We start from the raw sequence: 25,090 nt of genomic DNA on the forward strand, positions 1-25,090 counted from the left end.
CTTACATGTGATGAAATGGAACTTCTTCGACTGCTGCAAGCAGAATCCAAAGGTTCAATTCTTAGGATTAATTCTTCCAGCTGAGAAATCAGATCACTACAGGATGCAAGGTCCAGCTGAGATTTCAAATGCTCTAATTTGTCTATCGTCAAACTTTTTCTTGTCTGATAAAAGGATAAAAAAAATTCCAATGGAATAGCTTATTGTTTGTAATTAAATCTATGTCCAAATGGCCAACATACTGAAAGAAGTCTAACACAGAAAATAAAACTTCACAGGGGCTTTAAAGAAATTTAAAAAACTAGGGAAATACATAATTACAATTATGTTAGAATTAACAAGTTAATTAAGAATAACCATACAAACATTAAAAATTAGTTCTAAAACTCAGGCCAATGTGTGGGTAAATTTGGCATTTTGTTTTTAACAGAAAACCTCAAGACACACCTGTCATGCTTCCTTTGGGGATGCACTGCTGCATCTGTATATCGGGTGGAAAGGGCAGAGCACCTTCCCACATGCCCTTGGCAAGGTTTTACGAACCCATGGTTTACAATGATAGCTCTGACTCACCCTGCTGGCAATGATAGAATTTTGGAAAAGACAGCACGTGCGAGCAGCCAGGTTCCATAAGCCTCTCCGCAGCAGCCGTTCCACACAGCGCTCCACAGACAAGAGTGAGAGATGGGAGACTCTCCCATTGAGATGTAAACAGAACAGCTCATTCTTGCAGACAGCCACATCTTGAATATCTACAAAAACCATGCAGGTGAATACACAGAATATTAACACTCCTTTTCAATTTTTCCAAGGATTGAAGTTATTCCAATAAATTCATTCATTTACAGTATTTGACTTGAGTGAATTCCATCTTTAGCATTGCAATTCAATGAAGAAATCATAACATCATACTAAAAAGATCAAGAATAAAAAATTTGGAGGAGGAGCCACATCTCTCTGATCTAGAATCCTACCTGCAGAATGGTCAATTGGTGTAACGGTTATGATGACAGTTAGAATATATCCACAACCTACAACAGAGTGCTTGGTTTGACGGCAGGTACAGTGTCTGATTCTAGCTTACTGTCAACTCTAGGAGGCACCACTGATGACTCAAGCCATTGTGAGAATTGGACTAAGCTCCAAGCTCCTAGTCTTAGCTCCTACAGGCTGTCCACTTCAGGCATTTGGGAAGTAGGCTAGATTCTGTTTGCTAATAAAATTTTTAAAATCTATTTTAGATAAAATAAAATCCTATGTTTAAAAATGCCATTTTCTGCTGGGGTCCAAGCAGTAGGTGTGGATGGCATGAAGGTGTGAAGAGAACAGCTCCCCTGCTTGGCAGGGCCCAGGGAGCTTCGAGCTATTTGGCAGGGCCCGGCGGATTTCTCTCTGACCAACTTGACGCAGTCTCACCCCCTTTTTGCATGGACACTCAACTACCCCACTAAGAATTCTGCAATCTATTGAGGCATTATTTGCCTCTGTGAGATGGCTTTTATAACCAACGTGAGGTTGAGAGTTAATGTTATTGATAATGCCTTGGTGAGTGGGCCTTTAACTGTGCACAGGAGTACAACTAAATCCAGGCCATTCCTGGACACCTTATTGTGTGCTAACCATTGCCGTGAAATCTGGGCCAGACATACAGCATGCCTTCTGGGAAATGTCTTGATAAGAATTTTACAAACTGGGCCCGGCGCGGTGGCACAAGTGGTTAAGGTCCTCGCCTTGCACGCCCGGGATCCCATATGGGCACCGGTTCTATCCCGGCAGCCCCGCTTCCCTTCCAGCTCCCTGCCTGTGGCCCGGGAGAGCAGTCGAGGACGGCCCAAAGCTTTGGGAACCTGCACGCACGTGGGAGACCCAGAAGAGGCTCCTGGCTTCGGATAGGCATAGCATCAGTCGTTGCGCTCACTTGGGGAGTGAATCATAGGATGGAAGATCTTCCTCTCTGTCTCCTCCTCTCTGTATATCCACCTTTCCAATAAAAAAATAATAAAAATAAATCTTTAAAAAAAAAAAAGAATTTTACAAACTAATGGAAGTGATGGGAATATGAGCAGAAACTGCTATGGCAAAAAATAGTTATTGTGACCTTAAAGGTTAGCTTGCAACCTTCAGAGCACAGAAAAAGTAGCTGTTTAAAGAGTCCTTACAACTCTTTAGAGCACAGAAAATGCAGCTGTTTTAGCTACTTTCATAATTCTTTAACTAGAGAAAACATACGAAGTTTTTATTAATATCATAGAGATATACTTTGGATTATTGTTTGATTGTTTATGAGGTTGTAGAGCCTGCAGTTGTAGAGGGATTTAGTGTTTGAAACTTTTTGTCTTGGATCTTTATGGTTTCTTTTCTCTTTTGTTATATTTCTCCCATTAAGTGATAGATAAGTTGTGGAAATAAAATGTAGTAGGAATGTTTTATTGATTAGTAGGTAACCATCTGTGCCTTGGCCTTGGAGTTCTGGCTGTCTAATGGCTACTTCTGAAGAATGAATAACGGCTTGCTTTAGAAACTATTATAGTAAATTACAGAATTATCTTTAAGAGCACCTGGTTGACCATGAAATAAAAAATAATCAAACATCTGTGCATACCCACTTAGTCATGAAGTACAAAACAGAACAATCAAACGATTGTGCAGAGGCTTGTGATGTGTCTGAGTAAATAAAAAGGACAGCTTCTTCCTGAGCTGTAGCAAGAAGGCACCAAGTGGCAGTGTCTGTCTTATCGCCGACTGCACGTACCCTTCTTGAGCTCCGAACTCAGCTAGAGCTGGGCCCAGCAATTTTCTTTTTTGAAAGTTGTTTAATGAAAGGCAGTGTTACACAAAAAAGAAAAAAAGAAAGAAAGAAAAAAGGGAAAGACATTGAAAGAGATACAGAGATATCGTCTATCCACCGATTCACTCTCCAGATAATAGCAATGGCCAGAGCCTGGCTGTTCCAAAGCCAGCAGCTGGAGTTTTCTCCTTCCTGCAGGGATCCAAGCATCTTCTATTGCTTTTCCAGACACATTAACACGGAGCTGTATCAGAAATGGAGCAGCCAAGATTCCAACCAGTATCCACATGGAATGCCTCCACTGCAGGCGGCATCTTTCCCTACTGAATCACAGCTCTGGCCCCTGAAAATGCGATTCTCTGTGAAAAAGGAACTGAGACCTTAAAAGAGGGCAATCTACACTAGAAGTCAGACTACATCGTTTCTGATAGTTACAAATTACAATCCAATGTTCAACGAACAGATTTTTACCACACTAAGTACATCACGATGAAACATTTCTCTTGGCAGAATATCTGCAAATGACTACAACAAAACAAATTTCAAGAGATAGCCTAGCCCATGAGAAACCAGTAATGATCAGATCAGAGAATATGGCTTCTTTCTATTTTTGCATATGAAGTAGAAAAAAATAATCCAGAAGGTCAACATATATTCTCTACTGTGTAGCAACACTAAAAAAGCTAATCCTCCCCCCGCATGGTTTCATCCAAAAGAATATAAATATGCTCTGTTCTGATCACACATAACAGACTTTGTTCCTGTGAGGATTTTGCTTTAAACACATGGAAGGGGGTAGGTTTGGTGTTTTTTGTTTTTTTTGTTAAGATTTATTTATTTTTATTGGAAAGGCAGATACACAGAGAGGAAGATCCTCCATCTGATGATTCGCGGCTGCAATGGCTGGAGCTGAGCCAATCCGAAGCCAGGAGCCAGGAGCTCTTCCAAGTCTCCCACATAGGTGCAGGGTCCCAAGGCTTTGGGCCATCCTCCACTGCTTTCCAGGCCACAAACAGGGAGCTGGATGGGAAGCAGGGCCGCTAGGATTAGAACTGGCACCAATATGGGATCCTGGGCATGCAAGGCAAGGACTGCAGCCACTAAGCTACTCCACCGGGCCCTCCTATGAGGATTTTTGAACCCCAAATCATTGAGATGTGAAACAGGAATCAAAGCAAAACATCTCACAGGAATAACAATTAACCCATTTGGGGTGGACCTTTAATGCTGTAATTGAGCTGCCACTCAGATACTCGCATGCTGTGTCAGAATTCCAGGTTTGAATCCTAGCTCTTCTTCTTCCACTCAGCTCCTTCTAACTGCACACCCCAGGGGCCAGCTCAAGATAACTTAAGTTGCTGAGTCCCTGCCATCTACGTGGGCGACTCAGACTGAGTGCAGGGCTCCTGACCTCAGGGTGGCCCAACCCTCACTGTTGAGAGCTTCTGGGAAGTGAAGAAACAGATAGAAGTTCATTTCTGTCTGTCTCTCTATTTCTCTATCTTACAAACAAAATGAAAATAAATACAATTTTTAAAACATATTAACTTATTTTTTTTGGTAGCAGTCACTAGAAATAAATGGAAATTGCACTTAAAATTACCCATAAAAATAAATACCTGAATACAAACTTACAAATACATGTTTGAGAACCTTACAATTGAAAACATACATCTTAAACTTTAGAAGAAATGCTCTTACATCTTATTTTTCAACTTATTACAGTGGAAGAGACTCCTCCTATAATAATTAAATCTTTCACAAGCGTGAGTTGCATAGGAAGGAAAACAGAGTTACCTCTGACTTCACTCCAAAGAAGAACTTGAACATTCTGAGGAACGAAAATATAAATTCCTCTTTCTGTCCAGGTCAGCACACAATGCTCACTGCAAGACAAAGTGGAAGAAGCCAAGAGATTTAGGGTTTGTTGGGACGCAGAATTCCTCCCACTGCCTGTTAAATACAATCAGATCATGCAAAAAAAAAAAAAAAAAAAAAAAAAAAAACAACCACCACCTAATAATGATCCAGCTAATCAACCAACGAAATGCTACAAACTGAGAAAATCAGACATACACATTAATTATCTCCTAGATAAAGAAAAGGCTAGTATCTGCAGAAAGAAAAGCTTACACCACTTTTTGTTTGATAGCAGGATAAACAACATGTGATACAAAAGGCATATATTTAAAGCAAGGACTAAAATATTGCCACCCTTCACTTCTCTAATAAGCCAGCAGTACAAATGGAAATGTTTAAATCTCTCTAGTTGTACAGTCACAAAAGGATGAGAACTCTCATTCGACTATGTGCCACAGCTTTAAATATTTTTTTAAGATTTACTTATTTTTTTATTACAAAGTCAGATTTACAGAGAGGAGGAGAGACAGAGAGGAAGATCTTCCGTCTGATGATTCACTCCCCAAGTGAGCCTAACGGCTGGAGCTGAGCCAATCCAAAGCTAGGAGCCAGGAGCCAGGAACTTTTTCCGGGTCTCCCACATGGATGCAGGATCCCAAAGCCTTGGGCCATCCCCGACTGCTTTCCCAGGCCACAAGCAGGGAGCTGGATGGGAAGTGCAGCTGCCGAGATTAGAACTGGTGCCCATATGGGATCCCGGCACGTTTAAGGTGAGGACTTTAGCTGCTAGGCCATGCTGCCGGGCCCTAAATTTTTTTTTTAAATTGGAAAGTCAGATATACGAAGAAGAGAGACAGAAAGGAATATCTCCATACGATGAGTCACTCCCCAAGCAGCCACAACGGCCAGAGTTGTGCCAATCTGAAACTAGAAGCCCAAAGCCTCTTCCTAGTTTCCCATGCGGGTACAGGGTCTCAAGGCTTTGGACTATCCTCTACAGAGAGAAAGACCTTCCATCTGCTGGTTCCAAATGGCCACAATGGCCAAAGCTGAGCCAAACTGAAGCCAGGAGCCAGGAACCTCTTTTGGGTCTCCCATGTGGAAGCTTGGACCATTTTCTGCTGCTTTCCCAAGCCACAAGCAAAGCTGGATTGGAAGTGGAGCAAAAGGGACATGAAAGGGCACACATATGGGATGCTGGCACTTGCAAGTACAGGACTAGCCAGTTAATCCAACATGCTGGCGACAAAACTGAACCATACTTTTTTTATGTGTCCAAGAGTACTATGTACTATGTCTCCAAGAGTTTCACATGATATGGCCAGCATTGTGATGTATTAGGTATAGCCACTGCCCACAACAGCACACTGATTTGAGTCCTACTTGCTCCACTTCTGATCCAACTCCCTGCTAATATACCTGGGAAAGCAGCAGAAGATGGCGGAAGTGCATAAGCCCTTGCCACCCACTGGAACCTTTTGGTGCCAGGCTTTGGCTTGCTCCAGCCCAAGCCATTGATGCCCTCTGGAAAGTGAATCAATCAGTGGAAGCAAATTTCTCTATCTTTCTTTTCTGTAACTCTACCTTTCAAATAAATAAATACATAAATCTTACAAACAAGGTGGTGGTGAGGGGGAGTTCAATATGGTTATGAAATGAAAGAGAGTATTTAATAGGATCTAGGTCCTCACATAGACTAACCATTTTGTAAATATGAAAGATGAGATCAATGCCCTTTCAGGAGAGTCATCTTTGTCACAAGATGAAAGAAATGGTCAGTATTCTAGTCCAAGGAAACAAAACAAGGAAGGTTATCTTGAAGATCCAGAGCAGAAAATACAAGGTATCAGACTCACTGAGTTAAAGGACACAAGATCATGTTTTAAAAATTATACTGGATACTCAGTTCTGAACATTTCTTAGAAATAGCAACTTCAGGGCTTGGTGCAGTAGCCTCCGTGGCTAAATCCACACCTTGTATCCACCAGGATCCCACATGGGTGCCGGCTGCTTTACTTCCCTTCCAGCTCCCTGCTTGTGGCCTTGGAAAGCAGTAGAGAACAGCCCAAAGCCTTGAGACCCTGCACCTGTGTGGGAGAGCTGGAGGAAGCTCCTGGCTCCGGTTGGCAGCTCTGGCCATTTCGGCCACTTGGGGAATGAACCAACAGGCGGAAGATTTTTGTCTCTCCTCTCTGTAAATCTGACTTTCCAATAAAAGTAGATTTTTTAAAAGAAAAGGAAAGAAAAGAAATAGCAACTTAGATTAAATGGGAGTGTGGGAGCTAGACAAGCAGGAATATTTGCAATTCATACATTCCTATCCATTTGTCCCTTCATTGATAATAAAGAGAAATGTACCTAACAGCCTTGTTTAGAAAGTTAAGGATAGGTGGTAGGCATGTGGTGTAGCATTTAAGCAGCCACTTGGGACACTCACATCCCATATGGAAGTGACTGGGTTTCAGTCCTGGTTCTCCTCCTGATTCCGGCTTCCTGCTAATGTTGTCCCAGGGAGAAGGCAGCTCAAGCAGTTGGGTCCCTGTCACCCAATGGGAGACACAGAAGGAGTTCTGGGTTCCTGGGTTAGTCCTGGCCCCTTCAGCAGTGAATCTGCAATGGGAGATAGCTTGCTGCTTACTTCCCCAACTCAGAAAAATAAAATAAATAAATTTCTGTAAAGTGTCTTTAAAAATTAAGGAACAGAAAGTGATACTGGCGTACCCAAAAAGAAATAAAATGTGGTATAGACTGATGTCACCTTGTGAGATCTGTGGGTGGATAGTAGAAGTAGCAACGGACACAAGTGTTGATACAGAGGAAAAATTAACAGAGGTAAATAGAAGCAAGAAGCTCTCCTATTCATGGTTTATCTTCCCCCACCCTCGCATTTTTTTCTTTTTAATCTTTGTTAAGTTACCTAGTATATAAAAGCTTTTTATGTATCTGGCACTGTGTCCCTAGTAAAGAAGTTGACATTTTTGAGCTGAGAAGGAAACTCATAACACATGAATGTGACAATGGAGCAAGCCTGCTGGATGAAGCAGCCAAGATTCCATAGTTCTTATTGTTTAGGATGGGAGTAGGCAGAGCCAGGAGGGCTTTGTTTACCATGCTTGAGACATATAAAAGGAGTTTTAAACAGCTGAACTCTACAAAATAACAGGAGAATCAAACATACTTGGCCCAGTTATTAGAAAACAGACTACTAATTATGACCTCTCCACACCCCACGTCACACCAGAGCGAACAAATACTTCAGTGTTTGTCATATGCCACACAGCAGGCCAAGACACAAAACTTCCAGGGAGCTTACTGTTTAGACGTAAGACAAGTATAAATATCATCGAGCTCCCATATGCTCACTGCCCACAGGCCTACAGCTGTCTGCAGCAGCTGAGGCAGAAGCAAGGAGCTGGAGCTGGGAACTCAATCCATGTTTCCCAGGTGTATGGCAGGAATCAAATCACTTGGGGGCAGGCACTGTGCACAGCAGACTGAACCATTGCTTGGGATACACTCACCCCATATTAAAATGCTGGATCTACTGCTTCCAATCTAGTATATTGCTAATAAATCTGAGAACACAGCAAGACTTGGGTTCCTGCCAGTACTTGTGGGAGACTCAGCTGGAATTCCAGCTCTGGCTATTCTAGGCATTCAGAAAATGAACTAGCAGACTTTTGATATTTCTTTCTCTCCTCCTTGCTCTGTTACTCTGATTATCGAATACAAATGTCCCTTATAAAAAAAAATTAAAGAAGGAAAGAAAATAAACTCAATTACTTGAATTTCCCAGGGTTCACATTGCCAAAATTGGAATCAGGAGGTGGGGCCAAGCATGGAACTCACCTACTCACCAAGAGAAATCAAGATGGCGGAATAGGGTAAGGACTCGTTTAAACGGACAGAAAGACATTTAATCAGAATGAAGCAGAGAGGACACATTCCAGGAAGTAGGAAAGGACAGAACAACAGTGGAGGGGTGCCTGGAGACTGACAGAAACAGGAAAGCAGCAAAAACAATGGTGTGGTGTTGCAGTGGCTGATACTCCAGCGGCATTCAGCCAACAACGATCTGAACTCCACCAGCAGCCAGAACTCCACCAGCAACCAGGTGGGAAGGGACTTTTCACTGGGAGCTTGGGAGGTGAACCCAGAAAAAGAACTGTCTGTCCTGCTGGTCCATTTGATTTGACCAGGAGCAGAAACAGAGCAGCAGATCCCAGCCGGACAGTGCGAGAACAGTGTGGATTTCATGGCCCAGTCAGCCCAATAGAGCAGAATTGGGTGCCATTTTGTGTAAGGAGACAAAGGTAAGGGAAAGGACTGAGCATAAACTGAGCTGGGAGTGAACTCATTTCTGACTCAGTGAACTGCATCAAGGTGGCATTCTACAGGTTCCATCCAAGACAGGTCTGGGTAGCCCTCAGATCTGAAGGCCAGCAGATCAAGAACTCTAGTAGTGATACATCAAGCACCATTTTGTACACTGTGGTAATAGCTTTAGGACTGCAGGGGACAACAGTGAACTGCGCATGTGCTGATCTCGTGAGAACTCACTGAGTTCAGTGAATTGCTTTGGTCCCACAGGAAAATATTACCAACTGTGGCATCGTACAGGTCAAAATAGGTCCGTATGGCACCAGACCTAACATCCAGCGCCACCAACAACCTAACGATATAGGACACCTGGTGTCTCTCTAACCCTGGGACCTGCTCAAACCGAAAGTGGGAAAAAGGTTGCAGAGACAACAGTGAAGCCTCAGCACAGTATCACAGGAGGTGGAGACTGGTGAGCCAGGAGCTGGGGCTGTGAAGACCACGGTGGAAATCTGACATAAGAATCCAGACCTGGAACTCGCTGGAGGTTGTGGCACAAGTGGCTGCAAGCAAAAAGTTGTGCACCAACTGCAACAAGTAAAAGCGCATTGTAGACCTGAGGGTGAAACAGCTTAGAAACCTGCCCCAGGAAGACTCTGCTAACCAGAAGTACAATGACCAAGAGCAAAAGAAGAGACAAAGGCACAATGAATATTACTGAAAACTCCCCTGCAAAGGAGCAAAACCCTATGCCAAACTCAGAGTTAACGGAGGAAGACATCGAGAAAATGGGGAAATACAGAATTCATAAAACTCATTTTAAAGCTTCTGATCAACAATGAGAAGCACATACAAAGGTTCAAAGAATTTAAGGAAGCAATAAACCAAATCAAGACTGATAGATCAGAAATTAAGAACACAGTAAAGCAAATTACAAGTACAGTGGAGAGTCTCCAAAATAGAATGAAGCAAGCAGTATCTCACAGTTGGAAGGTATTTCCTGTCACCGGGGGGGAAGCAAACAAAAAGCTGAAAGCAGAGCTAGTTCAGGCCAAAAAAAATATTCAAGAATTGAAAGACACTATGAAGAGACCAAATATAAGAGCTATCGGAGTCCCAGAAGGTGCAGAAAGAGAAGCTGAGTTTGCAAATGTATTTAATGAAATAATCAAGGAAAATTTTTCTCATCTGGAGCAAGAATTGGGAAACAAGATCCAGGAGGGACACAGAACTCCCAACAGGCTTGATCAAAAGCGATCTTCACCAAGACACATGATCATCAAGCTCTCTTCAATTGAACATAAGGAAAAGATCCTTAAATGTGCACATGAAAAGAATCAATTGACATATAAAGGAATGCCATTTAAGCTCACAGGAGATCTCTCACAGGAAACTCTACAAGCAAGAAGAAAATGGAGTGACATATTCCAGATTCTAAAAGAAAACAATTGTTGGCCTAGGATAACATATCCAGCAAAGCTTTCTTTTGTCTTTGAAAATGAAATAAAATTCTTCCACATTCAAGAAAAGTTAAAAGAATTTGCCTCTTCCAAACCTGCCCTACAAATGATACTTCACGATGTTCTCTTGACAGAGAAGAGGAATAGCACCTAAAAAACCAAAGGCAAATGGGAAGAACATCCCAGTAAAATGACAACAGAAGACTAAATCAATGAACAACCCATTCCTAAAATGACAGGACCAAAGTTCCATCCATACATACTAAACTCTGAATGTAAATGGTTTAAGCTCAATCAAACATCATAGATTAGTAGACTGGATCAAAAAAACAAAACCCATCTATTTATTGTCTAAAAGAGACACACTTCACCAACAAAATTCAGCAGAAACTATATCGCATGGGTTTTGTTTTATGTTAGTTTCATCTCTTAAAAAGTTTCTTCTGATTAAATCATTCAATAACTCATAGATCATAGAGTAGCATCATTTTCTTCAAGAAGGTTCTTGATTTTCAATTCTTCAGCTACACGTTAGTCATTTAATAGCATGTTATTTAACTCCTTGGGGTTGTTAATTTCTTGTTTCTCCCTGATGTTCATTTTGTTTTGTGGCTCTTCATTTAAAGGGATGTATAGTAGTGTGTAATGGATACTGTCATATCTAGTAACATGTAAATTCAATGTAAATTTCATGTAAATTTCAATTTTTCTTTTTATTGTTGATTTTGTATTATGACTTTTCATGTAAGGGGATATACAGCAGCTGTGAAATGGAGACTAACATCCAGATGTGAGGATACAATGTAGTATGCATTTCTGCTTCCAAAGATGGACTTACAATGAAACTGTTCACTATATCTTGACAATAGGATGCTGGACTCTGCCATTGTCCAGGTCCACAATGATGGACATATGACTGTGTATGAAGAACTATATTTTAGTAATGATATAAAGGAACTAGGTGGGGGGAAAGGAATTGGGGAGGGGATAAGGGAAATGCTAGGAATCTATGGAACTGTATCATAAAATGATAATAAAAAAAATCCCAACCACCATGTTAAACACCTACCTTCCTGCCAACTATTTTTTAAAAATCATGTTCTCTGAGCAGTTCAGCTTTGAAAGAACCCAATAAGAGTTCACATTTCAATGTACCCTTTAACAACCCTTGACATTCTTCAGAGCTGAATTCAAGATCATATTAGTTAGCTTCAGGGTATTATAAACATTTTTCCTTGGTGAAATAAGTAGATTTCAAGACACAGAAGTCAGCTGGAAATCATAAACCACCATCCCTTCTCTCAGAATAAGGCAAGTCCAGCAGTTGACCTTTAGTGTGGCACTCTGAACTTCTACATAATAGTAGTTTTTGCCAGTTAGGGAGTTAGCTGAACCCTGATATTAGAACAGGACTGAAGAGCCTGGAGCAGAGCTTGTACTCTTAATGCTTACCAGAATCCCTAAAGGGCAGATAGCTGAAATTTCATCAAGCTTACAAAAACGAGTTCTACAACATTTTTGTGCCTGTTAGCTAATAACGTGCTTCTCTTTCTGTGTGGTGTTTCAGTCTGGGACTTGCTTTCCACTGTAGCATTCTACCAGGTAGGAGAACACATAACTTTACTTACAAGTGACAGAAGTTCCCTGACAATTATAAACTGTCCAAATGGCTTAGAGGGAGAAGTATATCCCCAAGATCTTTTCCTTCTTCTTATATTAAAAAAACACTACAGGCAATACAGTCATTTCATAACTTATCAAAACTAAGTTAATGCAAAACAATCTTAAAAAACTGTTCCTAGGGGTCAGCACTGTGGCACACTGTGGCTGGGATGGCTAGACAGAGAGGCACTCAACAACATCCGTGAGAGCTGGATAGTTGAGCTGGTTAGATGGAACTAAGCTTCAATTCCCTTCGAAATTTACGAGAGCCAAATGGGATATAGGGCAGACTTAACTAGTCTGCTACACATACTGGCAAACCAGGGTAGGGGTGGGCCTGGTGGGGGTTATTGTGGGTCACTCTGACTGGGTTGCAGCTCCCACTGGTTTATGTGAGGGCCAAGTATGTGATGGGCAGAGCCAGGCTGGACTGCAACACCCATTGGTTCCAGTGGAAGCTGGGGCTGAAAACAGAACCAATCCAGCAGTTGCAATCACCAGCTAATCAGTGCGATGGACTGTGCTGGGCCCTATACTTGTTAGTACATATAGGAATATGGTCTGGGAATACCTCAACCTTTCTTTGGGGACCCCCCCAATCAAACTGCTGGACTCAGAACCCTAACCAAGAAAAGACGGAAGATAGAACCAGTCAATCAACCACTTCAGCTATATGTTAGTAGCGAAATACTAGACAAATTGAGACTCTATGATGAACTATGTCAATCAACAGCCTCATCATGCCTGGAGTGGCGAGATTGGCAGCAATCAAAACCACTTCAACAAGGATCTCAAAGCATGCCCCACATCCGGGACCTGGGGTGGGGCTTCTCCCTCAATATTCCCTTTACCTCAGATATATGAAGGAAATAATATGAAAATAGTGGTGTTATCCACTTTCCTATAGCCCTTGTACCTTTTTACTCCAATTAACAATGTAAAGACTGCCAAAAATATAAAAAAGAAAAAAAATGTTTCTAGGAGTCAGCACTGTGCACAACCAGTTAAGCCATTGTCTGAGTTGCTGGCATCTAGCAGAGTGCATAGTTACATTTCTGATCTAGTTCCCTGCTAATGTGCCTGGGAAAACAGCAAAGTAAGGCCCAAGTGCTTGGGAGACCCAGATGGGATTCCAGATTTCTGCCTACAGCCAGGATCAGCCCTAGCCCTTGCAGCCTTTGATGAATGAACCAGTGGGTACAGGATCTTGCTCTTTGTCTCATTTTCTGCCATTTTTCGTGTCAAATAAATAATTAAATCTTTTTTAAAAATCTGCTTCTAGACAGAAAATGAGGAGAAAGAGCTAAGTGTCCATTTTATTTTGAGGATCAAAGGAGAAACTTACCTAAGATGCAAGAGTCTGGGGAAAGACAAAGACTGGGAGGAGCCAAGTGTGTGATCATACTGAGGTTCTGATCTAGGAAGTAAACACAGCCATTAAGGATTGAATCACAGCCTAAAAGACTTTTCTCAGGAGCAGGAAATTCTTGCCTCCAAAACAACATCAAAAGCCAAACTGAACCTGCCCTTATTTGATTCACCCATTATAGGAAGAACAATTGATAAAACACTGTTTTGGTTTCACCAAATCTTTTCATAAAAATTCTATTGCATTCTTAAAAGTGTTCAAGACATACAGAATAACAAAGATTGTCACCCAACAAATTCCTCAAATAATTCCAACCACTAGGAAAAGTCAAACCTGAGTGAGATCACAGGGAGGGGTGGCAATGAGAGCAGTTTCTTGAACTGATGTGTGCTTATCACTTCCCCATCGAAGTTCACTTCCCACATCCTGGAGCCAGGGCGTGCGCAATAGATCAGAGGTTGCTGGCTTCCGGAACATCTTCCAGGAAAGAAACAGGCTCCAAATTCTCCATCTCTTTCCTTGTTTCCAATTTTCCAAAACTTTTCTCTAACATCCAGAAAGGAGAAGAAAGCATGCTTAGTTACAAAAGGGTTCAAAACAAATCATGACTGGATTTGAACTGTAATACTGCAATAAGGTGGAGTAATCCACCATGAGGGGGTGGTACAGGGAGGGGTTGGGAGAACTCCAGAGCCTATGAAACAGTGTCATAAAATGAAATGTAATAAAAAAAAAAAGGGAGGGGGTGGTTCAAAACAAACAAGCAAACAAACAAACTCAGCTTTAAAACTCGGCCAGGCATTAAGAACCCACTTGCAATGTCCTCTCCCTCATTCACATTAGCAAACCACTGACAAGAACCACAGAACTGAAGGTTCAGGATAGGGCTCTGGCTCTGTTTTGCCATTAGCTATCTCTGTGACATGTAAATGTTCAGTTTATTATCTACAGAATAAGGGGCTCAGAGTTATGTGAAGGCCCTTTAAAAAAAAGACAATCTATTTTTTAAAGCAACAAAATATCAATATATGTACATGATACCATTGTACAGAGATTGTCCAACATAATCCCAAACTAAAAACAAATAAAAGAAGTAAGCCATGTGACTGGGTACAAGATCAACACTTAAAATCAAGAAGACTGTCCTTTGCAAATCTAAGAATGTGTGCCATCCCATCTTAGCACTGGTAGTCTTCTGGATACACTACTAATATCTCTCTCTAATCTTGCCTTTCAATCACTCCCTCAGCACAAACATCTCAGAAACTCCTCACTCTTCCCTCAAAATGCCACGTCTTCTAAAACCTGTTACTTTAGAATTATCTGAGTTAAACGTACCAAAGATCTGGACAGACACGTGGGATGTGAACATAGAAAGTCACAGGGAGGGCCCGGCGGCGTGGCCTAGCTGCTAAAGTCCTCGCCTTGAACGCCAGGATCCCATATGGGCACTGGTTCTAATCCTGGCAGCTCCACTTCTCATCTACCTCCCTGCTTGTGGCCCGGGAAAGCAGTCGAGGACGGCCCAATGCCTTGGGATCCTGCACCCGTGTGGGAGACCTGGAGGAGGTTCCTGGCTCCTGGCTCCTGATCGGCACAGCACTGGCCGTTGCACTCACTTGGGGAATGAATCACGGACAGAAGATCTTCCTCTCTATCTCTCCAGCTCTCTGTATATCTGACTGTGTAATAAAAACAAATAAATCTTAAAAAAAAAAAAGAAAGAAAGAAAGTCACAGGGAGAATGAGATCTCTTCCTAAAAACTCCTGCTATCTATTCTTCGTGACTTACCTCCATCACCTTCTCTCTGAGAACTGTCCTAACTCCCATATGAACCACAAGCTTCTGACGCGATGATTTCACAGTACTTACCACATTAGATACATCAATGATGTCTATCTGAACAGTAGATGATGACTTTACAGGACAAAGGGCATTTTTTATTCCTCTCGAGTTGAATGCATTAGTGTATAGGACAGCGCCTGGCCCCCAGAAAGTACTGAACACACGGCCAGTGCTCTATAAACTCCATCTCTTCTACTGCAGAGTAATCTAATACCCTCACTAGAATGAGTTTACTACATGACCTCAGATAATCCCACAAATATTCTTCTATTTACTTTGCAAATAAAATACAGCATTTGCTTTATTGTGAGAACACAATATGAAACTGTTTTGAAACACATAGAATAAGAAAGGAATAATGGCCTTAATCCTTATTTTCCTTATTTGGAAAATACAATATATTTCTTATTTGATTTACATCTGCCCTTATGCCTTGATACTAAAAATCTAGAAGGGCACAATAAATGCTTGAGTGGAAAATGTAGTCAACTCATTTTCTTCGTCTATACTCATGAATGCTTTCTTTGTTTTCAAAAAATATGTGACAGGCACTGTTAAGTATTTTCATATCCATGATTTTTGTTAGTCCTGAAGCTATCACTATATTCTAGCCAGGGAAACTGACCTTCAGCAAGGTTGGAGGGGAGACAGAACTAGAACATGACACCACATCCTCAGGTTCTACTATCCATCATCCTATTATAGCATGGCTCTTCACTCTACTCACAATACTGACCTTGTTCATTCCCAGTACTGACAAAAAGTGCACAATGGACAGCAGGAGAAGCAAATTTTTATCATTTTGGTTAATTATTAGGAATCCTGACATCTTTTTTTTTTTTTTCTTAAATGCTACTTGTTGGAAGAAAACAATGGTAGAAACAAATAAAAAACCCAACTTTTCAATACAAATGAATTTTTAAATTATTGTACCATCCCTGAAAACTGCATTCCAGCTAACAAACAATGGGTAAATCTAAAAGATGTTGCTTTTCAACAAGTTCTCTGTTTCTGTCTCCTAACTCTGGCTACACCCTATGTGAAACAGGTACATTTGGATTCATGATATATATTTCTGTTGATTCATGGTTAGTTAATTTACCTCTCAGTGTCACATAAGAAGGATCGAGTAAGTGAAGATATAAGTAGTCTTCCATCCAAATAATCTAACTGGACAACACTGGAGTCTACTGTTGTTATTGTCTGAACAGGAAATATCACAAAGGAAGCAGCTCCCTAAAAGGGACATGAGAAGGAAATGAAGTAGATTTTATCTTATGATACATATACATAACCTCTTCCTCTTTATCATCTGAATAAAAACAACTTGAATAGCAAAATCAAATTTTTAAACAGGCTAGAACTTAATTTTCTTATCAGGGCATCACAGTTTCCCTCAAAAGTTTTATGACATAACTTGGCACAGGAGAAAAGTAATGCTCTCCTTGTGATGATCTAATCTGACAGTACTGAGTGGAAAAGCAAGTTTTAGGACATGGCAGAGAATTTTCCACCATTAAATACTACTTTGGGAAAAAGACATTATATGTAAGGTAGCAATTTTACTCCAGGTCAAAAACATCAGGAGGGGCACAGTGGCACAGCTGGTAACACTACAGGCCTGCAGCATCAGCATCCCAAATGGGTGCTAGTTCTAGTCCCAGCTGTTCTCCACTTCTGATACAGCTCCTTGCTTATGGCCTGGAAAAGCAGGGAAGGATAGCTCAACATTTGGGACTCTGCATCCAGATGGAAGAAATTCCTGGCACCCAGTTTTGGACCAGCTCTAGCCATTGCAGCCATGTGAGTGTGAGCCAGTCGATTGAAGATCTCTGTCTCTAACTGATATAAACACACACACATACATATGTACGGTAATAAATAATAACTTTAATGGATATTGATAACAAGGTCGGAATAAATTAATGTTTTCATTCAAATAATTTAGCCAAGAGGCTGGCATCATGGCAGAGTAGACCAAGCTGCTGCCTGGAATGCTGGTATTCCATATGAGTGATAGCTGAAGTCTCAGTTTCTCCACTTTTGATCCAGTTCCCTGCTAAGGTACCTGGGAAAAGCAATAGCTTTTCCCCTGATATCCATGTGGGAAATTTGCATGGAGTTCTAGACTCCTGGCTTCAGACTGGTGTAGGTCTGGGCATTAAAGATATTTGGAGAATCAACCAAGAGATAAGATTCTCTCTCTTTCTCTTTTTCTTTCCATATCACCATCCATCCTCTCAATCCGCCTCTCATCTCTGTAATTCTGCTTCTCAAAAATAAACTAAGCAATCTTTTAAAATAATGTATCCAAGTTCAGCACTGTGGCACAGCAGAGCAGCCAGCTCTCAAATCAGTGCCCATATGTGATATTAGTGTCACAGGAGGTGGCTTTACCTGCTGCTCCACAATGCCAGCCCCCAAGAGGGCAGGTTTTAAGGGAACTCATTTGTCTGTATAACATACTGGAGTCCGTTTCAGCTTGATTCTGCTACAGAGTGGCATCTGCAAGCTAAGTTTCATAATTTTCCATTTTCTGTTGCAATATTTTGGTCAGGTTCAGTCCTGGCCATTGCAGCCATTTTAAGGAGTAAACCAATGGATAGAAGATCTCCCTCTCTCTCTCCCTAGTTCTCATTCTGTGTAAACTGTTGTTCAAATAAATTAATAAATCTTCAATTAAAAAAATAACCTGCCAGGGATGGGTGGGAGGCTGGGTGGGGCTTCTCCCTTTATCTCTCTCCTTACCCCAGATACAGAAAATAATAATAATAATAATAATAGGGAAAAAAATAACCTGTAGGACCCAGCAGTGTGGCCTAGCTGCTAAAGTCCTCGCCTTGAACACCAGGATCCCATATCGGCACCAGTTCTAATCCCAGCAGCTCCACTTCCCATCCAGCTCCCTGCTTGTGGCCTGGGAAAGCAGTGGAGGACAGCCCAAAGCCTTGGGACCCTGCACCCATGTGGGAGACCTGGAGGAGGTTCCTGGCTCCTGGCTCCTGATTGGCACAGCACCGGCCGTTGCGCTTCACTTGGGGAATGAAGAGCTCCCTCTCTGTCTCTCCTCCTCTTTGTATATCTGATTTTCCAACAAAGATAAATAAATCTTTAAAAATAAATAAATAACCTGTAGACTTGGCTCCATATCAGCCCCCCTTCCAAGTACTACAGTAGATAAATTCACATGCTTTCACTGAAAGCTTCACAATTCTACACCTTACATGCAAGCATACATGTAAAGATTGGACTGGTTCTCACCTTTCCTTGCTTAGAAGTGTTGAGTTTGATGGCAGAAACTTTCCCCACGTGATCACCTATAAACACTCTAAGAAGAGCTGTGTCCCAACAGAGCGCTGTAACTTTCCGGCCCTTGTGTTCTGAAGACACATAAATGCGTTCTGGTTTCCCGCGACGCTCTTGATTTAACTCCCAAACAACTACAAGGCCTTGACTGAGAATTGAGGCACAGAAGCAAGTTTTTGACAAAGGTGAAAAAGGTACAATTTAGTTGCATCATAGTATCAACTATATAAAGCACATATGCAAATTCCTGCTCTGCAGAAAAAAGGAAGTAAAAAGCCAAGGTACGATTGTCTTGCTTTATCCACTTGACCTTTGTAACAGAACTTAAATGCTTTAAATTAACTCTGTTCTGCTTTCTCTAACAAAGTCTTTACAATGTCAGTGCCTCAAGTGAGCAACTTTGCACAATCACGAGGGTGATCAGCTGTCCATCCTGGGTTACTGCACAAGGAGCACAGGAATTTCATTAACAACATCGTCACAGTCAAGCAGGAGTCACTGATCACCCTAAAACTTCTGTTCATGAAATTGCATTTAATTTAAAAGTCTCTCACCTGGTGGCCACAGCAACATAATCATCATCATGTAAACAACAGGCAACCTGAGAAATTGCACCTTCCTAGAGCACAAAAGGAAACAATTTCTAACTCTTAAGTTTTCCATTCGTCTACCCCAAATGATAATTTACACTGCAAGGAGAAGTTTGCACTTCTCCCAGGCACCCAGAATGGTGTGTGACAGGGCTGCTCTTAGTCTTACCTTATGTGAAAGCAGCAGCCTGTGTTTCCAACCTTCTCTCTGAATAAGATGGAGTCCTCCTCCAGAACTGCCCAAAGCCAGCCACTTCCGAGACACGGCTATACTCGTGCACTAAACATGTGAAAGAGAGGGAGATAATCATGACATGCAGCCAGACAGACAAGGAAATGGCAACAAATACTGAGGATTTGTCCTTGAGCTTCCTCTCCCTACTCATCAACGCAACATAAAGGTATTCCTGACTCCAGATGAGTGAACACTGCACTATTATATAACTGAAACTCAAAAAAGGCACAATTGTATAAATGAGTAACTTGCCCTTGGTAAAGGTTGTTAATAGCACCATTCATGCTCTGTATAATTTGGCTGGGTCATTCCAGTGCTGACTCCGACAGCAGAAGACACAAGAATAAAACACCCACACTAGACATTTGTTCATTCAAATCATTTCTTGTCCATACACTCAGCTCTCAGAGCCGGGTAAGACTATGTAGAGCAGAGATGTAAGTCACTGTACTGTCCCATCTCCCTTCCCCATCAGCCTGTTGCTTCCTTTTTGTATCCACCAAAGAAATCTAGGGCCACACTGTGCTCCATTCCCTGTGGCAAAAATCACACAAGATTTTCACAGCCCTCTTTGTCTTTGTTGCTTTCTAATATAAAAGCAAGAAAATCTAGGGTGTTTGCTTTTCCAGATTCCACTGCCGTATATGGCTCAACAGCAGCTGAGAGAACTAAGCCCTTCTGGAGGCTACTTGGGAAGTTTTACTTGGGAAGTTTTTATAAGAGCAGAGTCTGCAGGAAAGAAAACTCTTGCCCTTGGCCCAGTCATTCTTGACTGAGAGGCTAATGAGGACATTAAGTGGGATAACGATTACTATGTCACATCTGTGATTACATGCTGACACATGGAAACTAGCAGGACAGGAAGGAAGGCAAGTCTGGGTCCTTGGTAATACAGCTGGGCCACAGTACTACACCTAAACCCTCAACTGCCAAGTAAGTACAGATGCCTTCATTGCTTAAGCCACTGTAACTTCAATAACCTGTAGTGAAAAACATCCTGGTATCAACCCACACAATCATATCTCACATCATATTATCTTCCCTTTTCTCAGAGGTGAGAAAGGTGCTTTGGGATGGGAGTGAACGTGTAGGAAAGAGACTATTTTAGAATTGGTTATACAATTTCATTCTTTACTGTGCCATTCCTAGGTAATCAGGGCACATATTTCTTTATACAGAGCTAACAGACTTTTGCTTTGTTCCCTAAAACACAGGTTACAATTCCCTGTTTTGGAATGAGTTTAGCAAAGCTGAAGTGGTTCGTGTGGTTCAAAATGTAATGGGATGGGGCATTATTATGGCTCTGTGGATTAAGCCACAGCCTGTGATGCCAACATACTGTCTAAGTGCGGGTTCCTGTCCCACCTACTCCGCTTTCAATCCTACTCCTTGCCAATTGCCTGGGAAGTCAGCAGATAAAAAGGCCTAAGGATTTAGGCCCATGCCATGCAGGAGACCTTGAAGAAGTTCCTGACTCCCGGCTTTCAAGTGGCCCAGGCCAGGCTGTTGTGTCTATCTGGGAATGCTATGGATACCAACCAGCAGATGGAAAGTAACTCTGTCCCTCCCTGTTTCTCTTTAGCTCTGCCTTTCAAATTAAAATAAAATACATTTTATTTATTTATTTATTTATTTGAAAGGCAAAGTTACTGAGAGAAAGCAAAAGACACATAGACCCTTAGGCCTATCAACAAGGAGATGCCAGGTTCATGCACTCCATGGGTGGGGAGATCTGGCAGAGCTGGAGTTGCTTGGCCCAGCCTGAGAAGTGGGTGCTGGATTCGTGAGCCCATGGGTGGGCAATCTGGTGGGGTTTGGGTTACCATGCTCAAGCCCTTGGGCCCAACTACAACGGGGGTGGCTAGGTTCATGAGCCCCAGAGGTGGGGAATCTGGCAGGGCTCAGGTACCGGCACAGGCCCTTCGGCCCATCTGCAACAGGGGTGGCTGAGTTTGTGAGTCCCAGGGGTGGGGGATCTAGTGGGGCTCAGGTCGCCTGGCCCGGGTCTCTTGGCCCACCTGCAAGGTGGATGCTGGGTTTGTGAGCCCTGGGGGTGGGAGATCCAGTGGGGTTTGGGTGACTTGGCCTGCGCCTCTTGGCCCACCTGCAAGAATATGTCCTCCTCAGTGAAAAAGGTGGAGCAGTGGATTCAGATCCTGATGCACATGGAGAATATGGCAGCCTATTTGGTACCATAGCAGAAGGAGAAAAGAGCAAATTGGATGAGTACCCCAGCCAAATGATGACAGCAAGGATCTGGATGAATGGAGACTTGAGGTTGACCATGTCAGCCAGTGCACATTGGGAGGGCTGCATCATCCTTGGATTGGTGAAATCGACAGCATCTCAGAACTATCCAAACCACCTGAGCAGAAACCTCGGAATGTGCATGTATCAGGACCCTGGGATGATATCAGGTGGTGGTTCCCCATCCCTGGGCACTAGGACATTTGACAAGCGGAGTGTGGCTTCCCCCTTTATCTCTGTCCTTTTCCCAGAAACAAAAAGAAATCAGCAGATTTGAGAAAAATGATTTTACCCATTTGTTTCTAATCCTCAATACTTTCCATCCTAATTAACTATGTAATTATCATGAAATACAAAATTTTTTAAAAAGACACATAGAGATCTCCTATCTATTGATTCATTCCCCAAATGGTTGCAATGGCTGTAGTTGCGCCAGTCTGAAGCCAGAAACCAGGAGGTTCTTCCAGGTCTTCCACATGGACACAGGTACCCAAAGCCTTGGGCTATTCTCCACTGCTTCCCCAGGTTATAAGCAAGGAGCTGAACTGGAAATGGAGCAGCTGGCACATGAACCAGCACATATATGGTATGCTGGTGCCTCAGGCAAAAACTTAGCCTGCTGAGCCATGGTGCCAACTCTAAATCTTTTACTTTATGACAGAAAACAACAAAATCACTGAGAGAGAAAAATGAAGCAATTGAGATCATGAATTCCAGGGGAGAAGAAGAATTCATACAACAGCTCTAAGATAAATCATGCTTTTTCTAAGGAGGGTATGACTAAGACAGATAAGACTACCCAAGATTCCACAAAACATAAGAAATTAGAAGGCAGAGACCCATGTAACAAGAGCACAAAAATACAAAAATGAAACTGGTAACAAGTTCCAAAGCTCACCCTTAGGCGACTGGAGTCTAGCCTCAGGGCTGAAAGTAATGGATCCAAAGACTCAAACTCTGCCAGGACATGGCTGTAGGACTCCGCTATCACTGGCACAGAAGTCATTTAATCAGAAGGTTGAAGCTCGTTCCCCGATAGGCTCTGTTTCTTCAGTTGAACGAAACCTGCAAACATATAAAAAGCTCACCAGTCATTCCAACACTCATGTATTCAACGAATTCATGGCATCCACAGAAAACTGAGAAACATGAGCAAGGATTCTCACTCCGGAGGTGCTGTACACCTTAGGTGGAAAGAAAACACATACAGACACATTGTATGCAACAGTATGCTTGAACTCCGGTCTAACACTCCCAGAGCATTTGGTTCAGGTTCTCGGGGTCTTCCATAATTCTATCCCACTGGTTTACCTGATATCAGAGTCTATGAAATGAACCCTAGTTAAACCATCACATTGAGGGGCCGGAGTCTGACACCTGCCCTCAGCTCTTGATCCCTGCTTCCCGCTAGTGCAGACGCTGAGAGCAGCAATGACTGCTCAAGTCACTGGGTTCTTGCAAGCGTATGGGAGACTGGGATTGCATTCCTGGCTTCCAGTTTCAATCTCCGTCTCCAGGACCCTTGTGGGTAATTGGGGGGGTAAATCAGCAGACACAAGTTTTTTTCTCCCTTTCTCTCTCTTTCTCTAGATAAAATAACTAAAAATTTACTTTCATAAAAACTTTAAAGAAACAAAACTAGACAAATTACTCTGAGGTAAAACAGCAACTCCACTGCACTTTTTTGAATTGCAAATCGTCTCGTTTTGAGAAGTGGCTCACAAAATGTGATCTTCTAGAAAGGCCTCAAGTTATAAACCGTTTCGAGCCTTCTCCTACAGGCTAGCAGGGGTTTAGTAGTATGTTCAATGAGTAAGTATGTTGAATGAGTGCACCTACTAGGTGGGACATAAAGTGCAGAGAACAAAGGCAAAAAGAATACGAGGCTCACCAACAGAAATAAGGTAGGAACCAAGAGAAATGAGAATACTAGGTCCAAAACGCTAACTTACCAATGAAGGAATTTATAAACTAATAGAAGAGTGATCTGTTTGACTAATCTAACATGCACATCTTTTTGTTCCATGACACTGATTTCCAGCAAAAATAACTAAAATTTAAAGCAATTCCACCCATTACTGCTAACTTTTCCCAGTCCTTAGCTGCCTGTCAAGCTAATAACGGTACGGAAGACTTCAAAAATAATTGCTAGACTTAATCATTTTTATATTGCTTATGCATTGTTTTGTTGGGCTCTAATACTCCAGAAACACTGTATTCACTCATTTATTTATAATAGGCTTTCTTTACAAACAAATAAATCAATAATTTAAAAAAATATTTTTCATTTACCTGAAAGAGAGAGAGCGAGAGAGAGATATGAATCTCCTACGAATGATTTGCTGCCCAAATGCCAAAAATAGCCCAGACTGGGCAAAACCAAAGTATCAAGCACTGACCTGCTTCTGGGTTTCCAATGTGGGTGGCAGCGGACCGAATTCTATTTTTTTTTTTTAAGATTTATTTATTTTTATTGGAAAGGCAGATATACAGAAAGGAGGAGAGACAGAGAGGAAGATCTTCTATCCGATGATTCACTCCCCAAGCAGCTGCAACAGCTGGAGCTGAGCCAATCCGAAGCCAGGAGCCAGGAGCTCTTCCAGGTCTCCCACGTGGGTGCAGGATCCCAAAGCTTTGGGCCGTCCTCTACTGCTTTCCCAGGCCACAAGCAGGGAGGTAGATGAGAAGTGGAGCTGCCGGGATTAAAACCGGCGTCCATATGGGATCCTGGTGTGTTCAAGGCGAGGACTTTAGCTGCTATGCCACACCGCTGGGCCCAGGAATACATTGTTAAAAGGAAATACATAAATATAAATATAAATACTCCTTTGTATGCCTATACTCAAAACATTTGAGAATTCCTGATCAGAACCACCTTTCCTGAGTCTAGTCACCTATTCATTTTATAAATTATTCAGTAAAATAATAGGCAGTCACAATGATAAGAACTAGACAAGTAAGATAATTCCAGAAATCATTAAGTTTACAACCAAACAGGGAGTATAGGACAAATGCTACACACACACACACACACACACACACGCAGCTCTTTTAAGAGAAACAAAAGCCAAGTGCTTTGTTAGAACATAAAGGTTAGAGGGTCACGTTGAGTTATAGGGAACTGCAGACAACGTGGTAAAGGGAAGAGGCAGCGGCACAGAGCAGGCCTATCAGAAAGAAAAGGGAAGGACAGCAGATAGGGCAGAAATAAGCAAAGATATGGAGACAGAAACTAGAAGGATACATTGAAACTTACTAATTTAGCTTGGGGTTGGAACACAGGAAAATGGAGATTCTTTTTTTCTTTGTTAAGATTTATTTTATTTTTATTGGAAAGTCAAATACACAGAGAGAAAGAGAGACAAAGAGGAAGATCTTCCACCAGATGATTTACTCCCCAAGCAGTC

General features: G+C 42.0%; 1 protein-coding gene across 2 annotated transcripts in view; it reads right to left on the bottom strand.

Moving 5' to 3' along the window:
• HPS5 (HPS5 biogenesis of lysosomal organelles complex 2 subunit 2) overlaps positions 1–25,090 on the bottom strand; it is a 48,821-nt gene that overhangs the window by 19,100 nt on the left and 4,631 nt on the right. For both annotated transcript variants that reach the window (XM_040988470.1, XM_040988469.1), the window contains exons 3-12: positions 22,582–22,748; positions 19,371–19,481; positions 19,166–19,230; positions 18,567–18,759; positions 16,408–16,541; positions 13,793–14,005; positions 13,436–13,507; positions 4,586–4,674; positions 574–752; positions 6–164 (exon numbers count right to left, since the gene is read on the bottom strand). In XM_040988470.1, coding sequence (XP_040844404.1) covers positions 6–164; positions 574–752; positions 4,586–4,674; positions 13,436–13,507; positions 13,793–14,005; positions 16,408–16,541; positions 18,567–18,759; positions 19,166–19,230; positions 19,371–19,481; positions 22,582–22,689 — 1,323 coding nt within the window. In that variant the 5' untranslated portion in view covers positions 22,690–22,748. The remainder of the gene's footprint in view (positions 1–5; positions 165–573; positions 753–4,585; positions 4,675–13,435; positions 13,508–13,792; positions 14,006–16,407; positions 16,542–18,566; positions 18,760–19,165; positions 19,231–19,370; positions 19,482–22,581; positions 22,749–25,090) is intronic.

The sequence above is a fragment of the Ochotona curzoniae genome, unplaced genomic scaffold (genome assembly GCF_017591425.1).
Source record: "Ochotona curzoniae isolate NIBS_2020 unplaced genomic scaffold, NIBS_Ocur_1.0 contig_4877, whole genome shotgun sequence".
Classification (NCBI taxonomy): domain Eukaryota; kingdom Metazoa; phylum Chordata; class Mammalia; order Lagomorpha; family Ochotonidae; genus Ochotona; species Ochotona curzoniae.